Raw genomic sequence first — 12768 nt, 5'->3', positions numbered from 1 at the left:
TTTTTTGTGCCATGTTTCGTGTAAGCGTATATGTACGTTTATATGAATGTACGTATGTACGCAGGTACGCATGTGAGGCTTATGTCCCCACGCCGAGGAGGGAGGTGAAACTGCTTTGAAACACGCTGTGGTGGCCGTTGCGAGGGGCTTGAGTATACTTACGTTTGTAATTTTGTGCATCCTCGCATTCGTGTTTCCAGGCGTTTGTACATCCCCTCGCGCCCCCACGTGAACCCTCGCCAGCCGAGTGACATTCACCCAGGAGGAAGCCTCCGAGGCACAAGCGAACTATGAACAGTTAGCATAAAAAAATAGGCCAAAAAAAAGAGGCCAGAAAAAAAAGCGCCGATCGTAGCCAAATAAACAGAACGGTTAACAGAGAAATGGCGTAGGAGCTGTGCCCACCAAATGACGTGCATTTTTGTGTCCCCATTTTAACGTACCACTTTGTTTGTGCGCGTTGGGAAAAAACACCTAGCTGCGCGGGGACATTTCCATGAATGGAAGAGGCTCCGCCGCGTGTATTCATCTCGTCATCATCCCCCCCCCCTAATGCACATCTTCCCACAGCTGTTCGCATGTTTGAATAATTAGTTAAACGTGCGAGCTCCCTGCGTGACTGAGTTGGTCTCGCCAAAGCCGAGTAGAGTGCGCGTGATATTGGTAGAGTATGCCATTTGGGGAGGTCCTCCCCTGGTGAAACTCCCCTCACGCGTTTTTGGCAACGTTTGTTCCCTCGCCAAGGGGGAGCAGCGGCCATTTTTTTATTTCTTTTCTTTATGAAGGTAGTAAGAAGTGGGACCTAAGCTGAACCGTGGCCGTCCAGTGGTTGTGCAGTGACCGCACAGTGGTTGCAAATTGGCTGCCCATTGACCACCCACTGACCGCCCACTGACCACCCATTGACCGCCCACTGACCGCCCACTGACCGCCAAGTGGCCCCCTACTGAGCGCCCCCCAAGATGACGGTCGACCTGAACGTGCCCTACTCGGCGTGCGAGCTGAAGAGGGTGAAACGCCTCGAGTTGGGTGTGCTGGATCCAGAAATTATAAAAAAAATAGGCGTGTGCGAAATTGTAAATGTAGATCTATACAAAGATGGACTTCCAAGGGAAGGAGGTCTAAACGATATCCGAATGGGAACCATAGACTACAAAACGTTGTGTGGGACATGTAACATGAACGTGAAGTATTGCCCTGGCCACTTTGGCTACATCGAACTAGCCAAACCTATGTACCACTACGGATTTATGAATGTCGTATTGAATGTATTAAGATGTGTATGCTACCACTGTGGAAGGCTATTGTGTAATACGACTAACTCCAAAGTGAAATACATTGAAAAAATTAAGGTAAATAGTTTGAGACTGAAGAGATTGTCAGAGGTATGTCAAGGAATCAAAGTATGTGATCACTCCTCTCCACAAGAAGAAGATACTCTACATCTGAATGACAATTCACTGGATAATTTTTACAATAACAATTTGAGTAACTTAAATATGAATCAACAAATGCTTTTAAACCCTAACAGCTACAGTAATATCTTCGAAATGGTTAATAAAGAAGACGTAGACTGTGGTTGTGTACAGCCCAAATACTCAAGGGAAGGACCAAATATGTTTATTCAGTTTTTACATTCTAGTGATGAAGACATAGATGAGAGTAAAAGAAAATTAAGTGCAGAAGAAGCGCTAGAAATTTTGAAGAAAATTAGGAAAGAAGAAATGCCTATTCTTGGATTCAATTCGGATAGATGTATTCCTGCATCGTTAATTTTAACATTTATTCCTATCCCTCCTCCTTGTGCTAGACCATATGTACAGTATGGTAACCAGAGGAGTGAGGACGACTTGACATTGAAACTGCTAGACATTGTAAAAACGAACATACAGTTGAAGAGACAAACAGATAGGGGGGCTAAATCTCACGTGCTGCAGGATCTGTGTGCTCTCTTACAGTTTCACATTACCACCTTGTTTGATAATGACATTCCTGGAATGCCCATAGCGACCACACGTTCGAAGAAACCAATTAAAGCCATACGGACCAGGTTGAAGGGGAAGGAAGGGAGGCTCCGAGGAAATTTAATGGGAAAACGTGTCGACTTCTCAGCCAGAACAGTAATTACAGGAGATCCAAATTTAAATATTGACTACATAGGAGTACCCAAATCAGTCGCCATGACGTTAACATTCTGCGAAACTGTGACTCCACTTAATTACGATGATTTGAAGAAACTCGTGGAAAGAGGTCCATACGAATGGCCAGGAGCGAAATATATCATCAGGGACAACGGAACCAAGTATGACCTTAGACATGTAAGAAAAAATTCAGAGAGAGAATTAGAATATGGTTACAAAGTAGAACGACACATGACAGATGAAGATTATATCCTCTTTAATCGACAACCGTCTCTTCACAAAATGAGTATTATGGGACATAAGGCGAAAATATTGCCATACTCTACGTTCAGGCTAAACTTAGCTGTTACTTCTCCGTACAATGCCGATTTTGATGGGGACGAAATGAATTTGCACCTTGCACAGTCTCATGAGACTAGGTCAGAAATTAAGCACCTCATGATTGTGCAGAAGCAGATCGTCTCTCCGCAGGGTAACAAACCCGTTATGGGAATTGTGCAGGACTCCCTCTTGGCCATAAGAAAATTTACAAGGCGAGATAACTTCCTCACAAAGGAAGAAGTAATGTCTTTGCTCATTTGGATCCCCTACTGGAATCATGTGATACCTACTCCAGCCATTATGAAGCCGAAGGCCCTTTGGACAGGAAAGCAAATTTTCTCGATGCTTCTCCAATTTGAAGATTTAGAAAGGCTCAACGATCCATTAGGAAATGCCAAAATGATGGGAGCTACCCATGGGAGCGGATTCAGAATAGAAGACGAAATGGGTCGAGGCAACAACAGTAGTGGTGCACAACTACATCCACATAGCCCCTTAGCCATTGGAGACACCATAAACAGTAATGTAAAAAATCAACCCATTGGAAATGAAGGAACCGGAACGAATAATGCAGATGGTACATTAAAAGGAGGAGTAAGCGGATGGGGGAGGAATGTAAAAATTAATTTGATGAGAGATTCCTCTACCTCGTGTAAGGATGACAATCCGTACTGCTCCGTCAACGATGGAAAGGTGATCATAAAAAATAACGAACTTTTATGTGGAATCATATGCAAACGTACAGTGGGTTCTTCTAGCGGATCGTTGATTCATATTTTGTGGCACGAAATGGGTCCAGATAAAACCAAAGATTTCATTTCCGCCCTGCAGAAGGTTACTAACAATTGGTTAGAATACATCGGATTCACAGTGAGCTGCTCTGATATTATAGCTAGCAATAAGGTCCTCGATAAGGTAAAAGATATTCTAAGTAAGTCCAAAAAGGAGGTGTCCAAAATTGTGAAGAAAGCACAGAGAGGAGAGTTGGAATGTCAACCGGGTAAGTCCCTCTATGAATCATTCGAAACGAGAGTAAATAACGAACTAAATTGTGCTCGTGAAATGGCAGGAAAAGTAGCCTCAGAAAGCTTAGATGAAAGAAATAATATCTTCAGTATGGTGGCTAGTGGCTCCAAGGGATCCATTATCAATATTTCTCAAATTATATCGTGTGTTGGTCAACAAAATGTGGAAGGAAAGAGAATTCCCTTTGGATTTAATCACAGATCCTTACCCCATTTTATTAAATTTGATTATGGTCCAGAAAGTAGAGGTTTTGTTTCTAATTCGTATTTAAGTGGACTCACTCCACAGGAGGTCTTCTTTCATGCCATGGGAGGAAGAGAAGGTATTATCGACACAGCATGTAAGACGTCCGAAACGGGGTACATACAAAGGAGACTAATCAAAGCCATGGAAGACGTGATGGTGCAGTACGATCGAACTGTTAGGAACTCCTATGGAGATATTATTCAGTTTCTCTATGGGGAGGATGGAATGGCTGGAGAGTATATAGAAGATCAAATTATTGATCTGATGAAACTAGACAATAAGGAAGTGAAAAAATTATACAAGTACAACTTTGACGATGATGAGGATGACGATCATAACGATAGTTACGGGAAGGACTTCTACCTGGACAGTGGACAAAACAGGAAGAGCTCCTACATTGATTACAACAAGCAGAATGTACTAAATCAGGAATTTGAAGAGCTACTAAAGTGTAAAAATAACATTTGCAAGGAAATATTCCCTGATGGAGATGTAAGGCAGCACTTACCCATCAACATGAATCGACTTATCGAATTCGCCAAATCACAGTTCCCCTTTGTTCCTGTTATCGGTAGCAAAGTGAAGGATCCCATTAGTGCTAATAGGATGAGGCCTAAGATGAGCAGCACAAAGAGGAGGTCCAAAAAGGGGAAGAAGACCCGGTCACGGGATAGGACAAAAGCGGCTGCTAACGCGGCGTTGGAAGACCCGAATGACGAACTGCAGAATAGCGAGTTCATGTCGGAGATCAAGAAGGAGTACGAAACGAACGATCTCGCCAACGCCATGAAGGGCCAGGGCGCGTACAGCGGCTTCGAGCCCTTCGACGAGGACCTCGCGGAAGGGGAGCATCGCGACGAGGGAAGCGGTGACGAGGGAAGTGGCGACGAGGGAAGCGGCGACGAGGGAAGCGGCGAAGGAAGCGGCGAAGGAAGCGGCGAAAGTGGCGGCGAGAGCGACGGGGAAAGCCACGGAGAGGACCAGTCCTTCGTCAACCCCGTAGACATCGTGCACAAAGTCAACCGCTTTCTAGAAAAGCTTGTCATTATCAAACAAATCAACAGCAACGATACCCTCTCGCTGGAGGCCCAGAACAACGCCACGGTGCTACTGAAAGCACATTTGAGAACCTACTTAAATTCGAAGCTCCTGACTCAGACTCATAAGATCAGTATGAAAGGAATCGATTGGCTTCTGCAAGAAATTGAAAAGAATTTCTACAAGTCATTGTGTCACCCTGGAGAATGTGTAGGCGCCTTGGCAGCGCAGTCAATTGGAGAACCCGCAACGCAGATGACGCTGAATACATTTCACTTCGCAGGAGTGGGATCCAAAAACGTAACGTTAGGTGTGCCAAGATTGAAGGAGTTAATTAACATTGTGAAGAATGTAAAGACTCCATCTACGACCATTTATCTTGACGACGTCGTGTCCAATGATCAGCAAAAGGCGAAAGATATTTTAACCAAACTAGAGTACACAACATTGAAGCAACTAACATCACATGCTCAAATTATTTACGACCCCAATACTACAACTACTATTTTAGAAGAAGATAAAATGTGGGTCGACGAGTTTTATGAATTTCCAGATGAAGATGACACACAGTATACTTTAGGAGAATGGGTTCTACGGATTCAGCTAACCAATATTCATGTGAATGAAAAAAAGCTAACTATGAAGGAAATTGTCTACATTATTTATTCAGTCTTCTCCAGTGACGAGTTAGACATCATCTACACGGATGATAATTCGGAAGACCTAATTTTAAGAATTAGGGTTAAATACCTAAATGGGGAATACAACTTTCTTAATGATGATGCAGACCAGGCACAGGAGGATGAATACGAAGAGGAGGAAGAGGAGGAGGAAAAATACAACAATATTGGGAACACCTTCAAGACGAAGAAGAATGTTGAGGCGGATGGAAATGACGGGACACAGAATAAGAAAAATGATATAGAGGACAACCAAAGCGTCAGCAGCAACCGCTCGAGGCAAAACAGCATAAACAGTGAGAACCGATTTGGTAGCGCGAGTGGCAGTGCGAGTGGCACGGACATTGAGGATGGTGATGGAAAGGGGAACCACAATAGGGACGAAGCAGCAGCGAAGGATAAAACGAGTAAGGGAAAAAACGTGGCGAAAGTGAAAAAACTGAAGGAGGAAGGTGCCAACCGAACGGATAGCAACTATGCTGAGGGGTACGAAGAAACGGATTTGTTCGCCAAAGGGGAAGGCAAAAATGGAGAAAGTGGAGGCGCAGGTGGAGGCGGAAGTGCAGGCGGAAGTGGAGTCGGAGTCGGAAGTGGAATCGGCATCGGAAGTGGAAGGGGATCCGGCACAGCAGAGGACATGTTCGGGAAGTCCAACCTAAAAAACGCAGAAGAAGATGCACACGCCGCGAAGGGGAGAAGCAGCATCAGTGGCACCAACGCAGGTGGAGGGACCACCAGCGGAAACGCCCCCAGTGGAAATAATACAAGCAGTCAAGATATGAATACCATGCGGAACATAAATAATTTGAGCAACCCGATTTACATGAAGGAAGATACAGAGGATACCTTTTTAAAAAAGCTGATGGAGCAATGTCTGTCGACATTAAAGTTAAGGGGAATAGAAAATATTACCAAAGTGTATATGAGAGAAGAGTCTAAAATAACGTACGACTCAAACAATGGCAAATTTGTGAGGAGTTCCCATTGGGTCTTGGACACAGATGGATGTAACCTAGAGCATATCTTCTGTGCTTCTCATGTGGATTATAAAAAGACCATTTCGAATGACATAGTGGAAATATTTGAAGTTTTAGGAATCGAGGCAGTGAGAAGAGCTCTCCTAAAGGAATTGAGGACTGTTATTTCTTTTGATAGCTCATATGTTAACTACAGGCATCTGTCCATCCTATGTGACGTCATGACTCAGAGAGGTTACCTAATGTCTATAACGAGACATGGAATCAATCGAGTGGATAGAGGCCCACTAGTCAAGTGCAGCTTTGAAGAAACGGTGGAAATACTCCTAGAAGCAGCTGCCTTTGCTCAGGTGGATAATCTCAAAGGAATAACGGAGAATATCATGCTGGGCCAATTATGCAAAATAGGCACCGGCGTTTTTGATATCATTATAGATAACCAAAAGCTCAGCGATGCGAATCAGAATTTAGAGACCATGATGGATATTACCAGTGCTGGATTTACTACTCCAGATAGTCACCATGGAATCACCCCGGATGGGCTACAATCTCCAGTAGCAATCAACACGCTAAATTCCCCTCTGCCGTTTTCTCCAACGTATAATGTTAATTTGCTGTCCCCCACAGTTCCCATCGACAGTGTCAACGGTATTTTATCTCCCCAGTGTCTGCAGAATTATGGAGATGGAAGTAGTGGAGGTGAAAATATTATGTCCCCATCCAAAAATGACTTTAACAATTTAGACACGTTAAAATTGGGTGGGAAATTCTCTCCTACGCAATCACCAAGGTCACCCACATCAGTTATCCACTCTCCCTTCTCTCCTTTTGATAATCACAACCAACAAGCACTCGATCCCAGCATGTTATTCTCTCCAAAGAATAACAACACCTCCAACAGCAATAGTATGACCATGATGAATTACAATGTGTTTTCCCCGAAAGCAAATTTGAATAGCATACAATCTCCTGCCATGTTGTATTCTCCTAATCGCGCCCTAGATATATTTTCCCCCAAGCAACAGACACAGAATAATATTTACTCTCCTTCCTACTCCCCCACTTCCCCCACTTATCACTTGTCCAACAATGCGAACGCTGGTGGCTCCTCCGGTTTGAATGACACAAAGGCTTTTTACTCTCCGACTTCTCCAAAAAATCAACTGAGCGAGATGAACCCCAATATGATGAAGTACCACAGTGTCGTTTCTCCCGTCTACTCGGTTACCTCTCCGAAATACTCACCCACGTCTCCCAAGTACTCTCCAACCTCCCCGAAATATTTGCCCACCTCTCCTAAGTACTCGCCAACGTCTCCAAAGTACTCGCCCACCTCTCCAAAGTACTCACCAACGTCTCCCAAATACTCACCAACATCCCCTAAGTACTCTCCAACCTCTCCGCAGTACTCTCCCACGTCGCCTGTTCCGAACAACCCCAGTAGCCCCCACTATTCCCCATACGCCATAGCATCTCCCAAATTTTCGCCCACCTCCCCTGCATACTCCATCTCCTCCCCTGTGTATGACCAAAGCGGCAACGCCAGGAATAAGAGCCAGCACCCCCTCTCCCCGGCGTACATTCTGCAGTCGCCCGTGCAGGTCAAGCAACACATCCAGGACGTCAGCGTCTTTTCGCCCATCCAGCAGGCCAATGCCGAGGGGGCGCAGAACGACGACCCCTTCTCCCCGATGCCCTACAACATGGAGGAGGACGAAATGGAGCAGTGACACGGGGGGGAGCAGCGGCGTTATCGGAGGCTTGAGTGCAAGTCGCGCCAGCAGTGTTAGTACCACCAGCAGTGTTAGTCGCGCTAGCAACGCAGTGGGCACATATTCACGCGCCCCGCCATGAGTGTGCCCCCCTCCCGTGCGCACGAGCACACCCCTTTTTTTTGTTCCTCAAATGTGTAACACGAGCATTGTAAACGAACCCCCCGCGCGGGCGTAGTAATTAAATTTTGTAACGGCGTGGAGATATATTTGGGACCACCCGAACGGGTCTAACTTTATGTAAACTGCACGGGGAAAAACGGCACTGGGCCATATTCCCCCTCATTCTTTGTGCGCCGTTTTGCGCGACCCCTCCCCCCTCGTATGACTTTGTATGGCGGCCCCTCTGCGCAATTGCAGTCAGACGGAAAAATTAAAAGACGTGCGACGCTGTAGGCCCACAAGAAGGTTATGCACAACGTTTGCGTTGTTTTGCCCTGGAAGAGCAAGGAGTCAAAAAAAAAAAAAAAAAAAAAAATGTTTGTTCGTACACACAGATAAGGTAAAGTGAGTATGCGGATGAGCATAACAAAGGGGTTACACATAACGGTACATGTACATTCGGAGGCGTGACAAAAATGTGAGGGTTGAAAAAAAAAGGGCCAAAGGGCTAACTGGAAAGGGGTATAGAAATAGAGAGTCATCACTGCTGAGTGGGTGCGTTGGGAAAAAGAGTTTTTCCTTCGTTATCACCACTTGTGTGGAAATCATCACAAAGCCAGGGGTGAGCCCCCGAGAAGTTTCACCGCTTTGCAACGGCTAGCAGTTCTCGTTCTTCAAACAAATAATGATGTATATATGGCTGTCGAACAGGTCGAACAAATTGTACTGCGGGAGAATGATGTTGAGGAAATCGTTGCGAATATCACTGATAACTTCCTTGATGTCATTGGCAGACCTCTGGTATACGTTTCCCTTGTGGTACACAGTCTCCCGGCCATTGTTCGAAATGATGTAAGCATTTATATGTGACATGGGAGATATTCTGTATAGCATTTCCATTTTGAGTCTTTTTTTAATGGAGCTCGTTTCATCGGACGTTTCAATGATGACGTAGGCGCTTTCGTTTTTTATTTTATATTCCTTCAATGTTATTAAGGTCTCCAGGAAGAAGGACCTACTGGAGTAAATTATCTGTTTTGTGTTCACATCTCTGAGCACCTCAATTTTTATTATTGTCCTACAGTTAAAGAACAAGTTTGTGTACGGCAAACTGGGCAGCTTCTTTTTCCCATAGAAAATGTATAGCTTTAAAAATTCGTTTTTCTCCAGGATGACTGCTACTTTTTTTTTTATGAGCACTTCGAAAAAGTTTATGAATTTTATTTCCTCCTCGACATGCTGCTGGAACAGCTTCATGTACTTGTGATTGTGTTTTTTTATGAATGCAATTTCGTTCGTTATTTCCTTGTGCGGACGTATTGGTCCGGCTTCACCCGCGTTGGCATGCTCATCAGGAGCGGCATGCTCGCCCTTGCTCTTCCCTTCTTCTGCCTCTTCCGAGTCGTCCTCCCCGTCTGCCCCCTCCTCTGCCACTTCCGAGCCGTCCTCCCCGCCTGCCTCTGCCTCTTCCGAGTCTTCCTCCCCGTCTGCCTCCTCTTCCTGCTCCTCTGCTTCCCCTCCCGTGCCCCCCTCGGCCCCCTTACGGATGTATGTGTTCCCCAGCGCGTACAACGAATTGCAGTACTTGAACGTCTTGTACGCCTTCACAATTTCGGGCAGCATCCCCAGGTAGTTAATGGAGATGTTATTGCGGCTCCTCAGGTGTGGAAACTGACCAGCCATTTCGGGTAAGTCGGCCTTATTCAAGTAGCTCTCAAATATGTGCGACAGGATGGAGTAGTACTGCTCCCGCTTCACCACTTTGAACGAATCGTGATATGACACGTAATACGTATTCAGGTAATCATCCACATTGTTCATGTTAATCAAGTTGTCCTCGCTGCACGGGACTGGCTGGGGGTTCTTCCCCCCCTGCCTCGGGCACATGTCGCTGCTGGAGAATATGTTTTGCTTCTGCACGGGGCATATGTTTGGCGTGAGCGGGGTAACCGGTTGGCTAGACACACCTGGTTGGATAGAAGCACCTGGTTGGATAGAAGCACCTGGTTGGATAGAAGCACCTGGTTGGATAGTCACACCAGGTTGGATCGACACACCTGGTTGGCCTGACTCCCCCTGGTGACTCGGCTGAACCGCATCGCTCGCCTCGCTGGGCTGGTTCTTCCCCTGCTTGTGAGCCTCCTCCCTTCCCCTGCGCCTGCTGCTAAGCAGCTCGCTCTGGTGGACCTGAAAAAACTTCTTCAGCTCGTTTTTAATAGTCAAGTGGCTCCTCAAAATGAATGTATTTTTATTCACATCGTCCAACGAATTGAGGATATTCACACTGCAATGTCTGTTGTTACTACAGAGGATACGAAATATTTCTTCGTATGTGTAGAAAGACAAGAACTTTTTGTAGTACTCCTTCTTCGAGTCGAAGAAGATATTCTTCTTCATAATGTAGAGGTTGGGATGGCCGGCTCCACCACCCTCACCGCTAGCAGTGGTCAGCTTCTTCCCCTTCTTATCAAAGACTGCATCTTTCGACTCCTCTCCACTAGCCATCTTTTTATAATATTCATCATTAAAAATGGTATTCTCATAATTCGATTTGTTTTTCTTCCTGAGCTGAGTTAGTATATCTTGGATTTTCTTTTCGTCAATATTGTTTGCAATTTTATTCGAAAAAAAGTTCTTAATGTTAGGTTGCATGTCTAAATATATGTTACTAGATAATACGTTGTACTTGACTGTGTAATTGTCTACACAAATAAGCACATCGTTGAAATCGTTTTTGCTTTTTCCCTTCTCTTTTGCTAACATCTGTACATTTTTTATAATAACATCCACGATGTGTAGATCAACGATAACGTAGTAATTCAAGTAGGATAACTCGTATTCCTTTATCAAGGGGTCCTTTAAATAGATATAAATATTCATAGTTTTTTCATTTTTTTTTCCCTTAATATAATTGTGTAAGAAATTAAAGTACAGGAAGTTACTCTTGAAGAAGGAATTATTTTCATAATTTAGGACATTAATTCTTTTTCCATTTAGGAGGAAATCATTTATTACGTAACTGGAGAAGGTATCAAAGTTGCTATTTCCATTTAGGTAATCCATGGCAGATGCTTCGAATCTGTTTATATTCTCTTGGTTGGACTTGCGTATGCTTTCCGATTTGTCCTTTATCACTTGGCTGAACTTTTGCTCCATAATCATCATTTTGTTCTTCAGCTCATCCAGGTACTTGTTCAGCTCGCGCAGGTTCTTGCGCCTCTCCTTGTCCAGTTTCTGCGCCAAGGGGGGGGAAGCAGCGGAAAGGGGAAAATGTGAAAAGGTGGAAAAAGCGAAAAAGAGAAAATATGAAATGGGGGAAGAAGCGAAAAAGCGAAAAAGCGAAAATATGAAATGGGGGAAGAAGCAAAATGGCGAAATGGCGAAGATATGAAAAGCAAAATATAACAACCGCGGGGGCGAAGGAATGCGCCCGTTGGCTACGCACCCCCCCCCAACGTACCTTCTTGTTGAGGTCACTCAGCAAGTCAATCTTGGACAGCAAATTCTTGTACACAAAATTGACGTAGTATATATTCTCCCTTTGGATATTATTAATTGTGTCATTAAACATATCTAACTTAACATTCTTCAAATTCTCCAAATATTTGGAATATCTGTGTAGCTTATTTTCATTGTAGGAGTAAATATGAGTCAAAATATTTTCATTATGTTCATAGGTCTCATACAGATTGGCATCGTGCTGAACCAGGTGTTCGAATTTGCTTTGCAATTCCTTCTTAAAATCGATGATGTAGTTATTCATGTCTTCCAAATAGTGTACTACTTCTAAGATATTCTCCACCAGCGTGTCGACACTGTTCGTCAATCCAGACGCGTCTCCATTTTGATCATCCTTCGTGTGCGGCGGCTTCGGAGAGTTCGTATCTGTATCGGAAAAAAAAGTAAAGAAGTAAAGAAGTAAAGAAGTCACCACACATGGAGGAATTAAAAAAAAAGGGAGAGATGCGGGGCAGATAAGGGGTCCGCTTAGACGTGTGCTTCATAGCAAGACACCAGCGATTGGGTACCACTCGGGGAAGGCTAGTCACAGTTGTTAACCTTCCCCTTCTTCTGGTTGTCGCTCATCCCTTACTGCTGCAGTAACAATATGGGCGCTTCCTCTCCACGTATATCTGTACGAGCCAGCACACAAGTAGGTTCCCACTCAGCCGTCTGATATTCATCCTGTTACTATCTGCACGTCGTTGTGACCCCTAAAGCTGCCGCTTCTCACGAGCAGACAGTAAAAAAATAAACTTCGTCCTCAATACGGTTGTAGCTCCGTACTCGCTACAACGCGCTATTCACTTTTTTTTTTTTCTCTCTTTCGATGCAATTTAGCCGTGAGTATATTTCCTCTCTTTTTTCTCGCCTCACGAAGCGTTTCATTAATGCGAAATGGCATAGTTAATAAGTCTCGTGTTGGTAAAAAGGATTGTGACGCGTGATTTCGAGGCCAAGTCGG

General features: G+C 44.5%; 2 protein-coding genes across 2 annotated transcripts; one reads left to right on the top strand and one right to left on the bottom strand.

Moving 5' to 3' along the window:
• Positions 1–962: 962 nt before the first annotated feature.
• PCYB_083150 (DNA-directed RNA polymerase II largest subunit) lies at positions 963–8159 on the top strand (the record flags this gene model as incomplete). Its single annotated transcript, XM_004222053.1, has 2 exons — positions 963–7634; positions 8019–8159. The coding sequence occupies 2 exons, from the start codon at positions 963–965 to the stop codon at positions 8157–8159; spliced, it is 6813 nt and encodes a 2270-aa protein (XP_004222101.1).
• Positions 8160–8962: 803 nt separating this feature from the next.
• PCYB_083140 (hypothetical protein) lies at positions 8963–12188 on the bottom strand (the record flags this gene model as incomplete). The annotated part of the gene is made up of 3 exons (XM_004222052.1): positions 8963–9533; positions 10062–11537; positions 11764–12188. Coding segments are annotated over 3 exons (2469 nt in total), but the record flags the coding sequence as incomplete, so codon positions are not given.
• Between the last annotated feature and the right edge of the window lie 580 nt (positions 12189–12768).

Source organism: Plasmodium cynomolgi, chromosome 8 (assembly GCF_000321355.1).
Source record: "Plasmodium cynomolgi strain B DNA, chromosome 8, whole genome shotgun sequence".
Taxonomy (NCBI): Eukaryota; Apicomplexa; class Aconoidasida; order Haemosporida; family Plasmodiidae; genus Plasmodium; species Plasmodium cynomolgi.
Note: the sequence above shows the minus strand (reverse complement) of the source record. Positions and strands in the feature narration are given on the sequence as shown.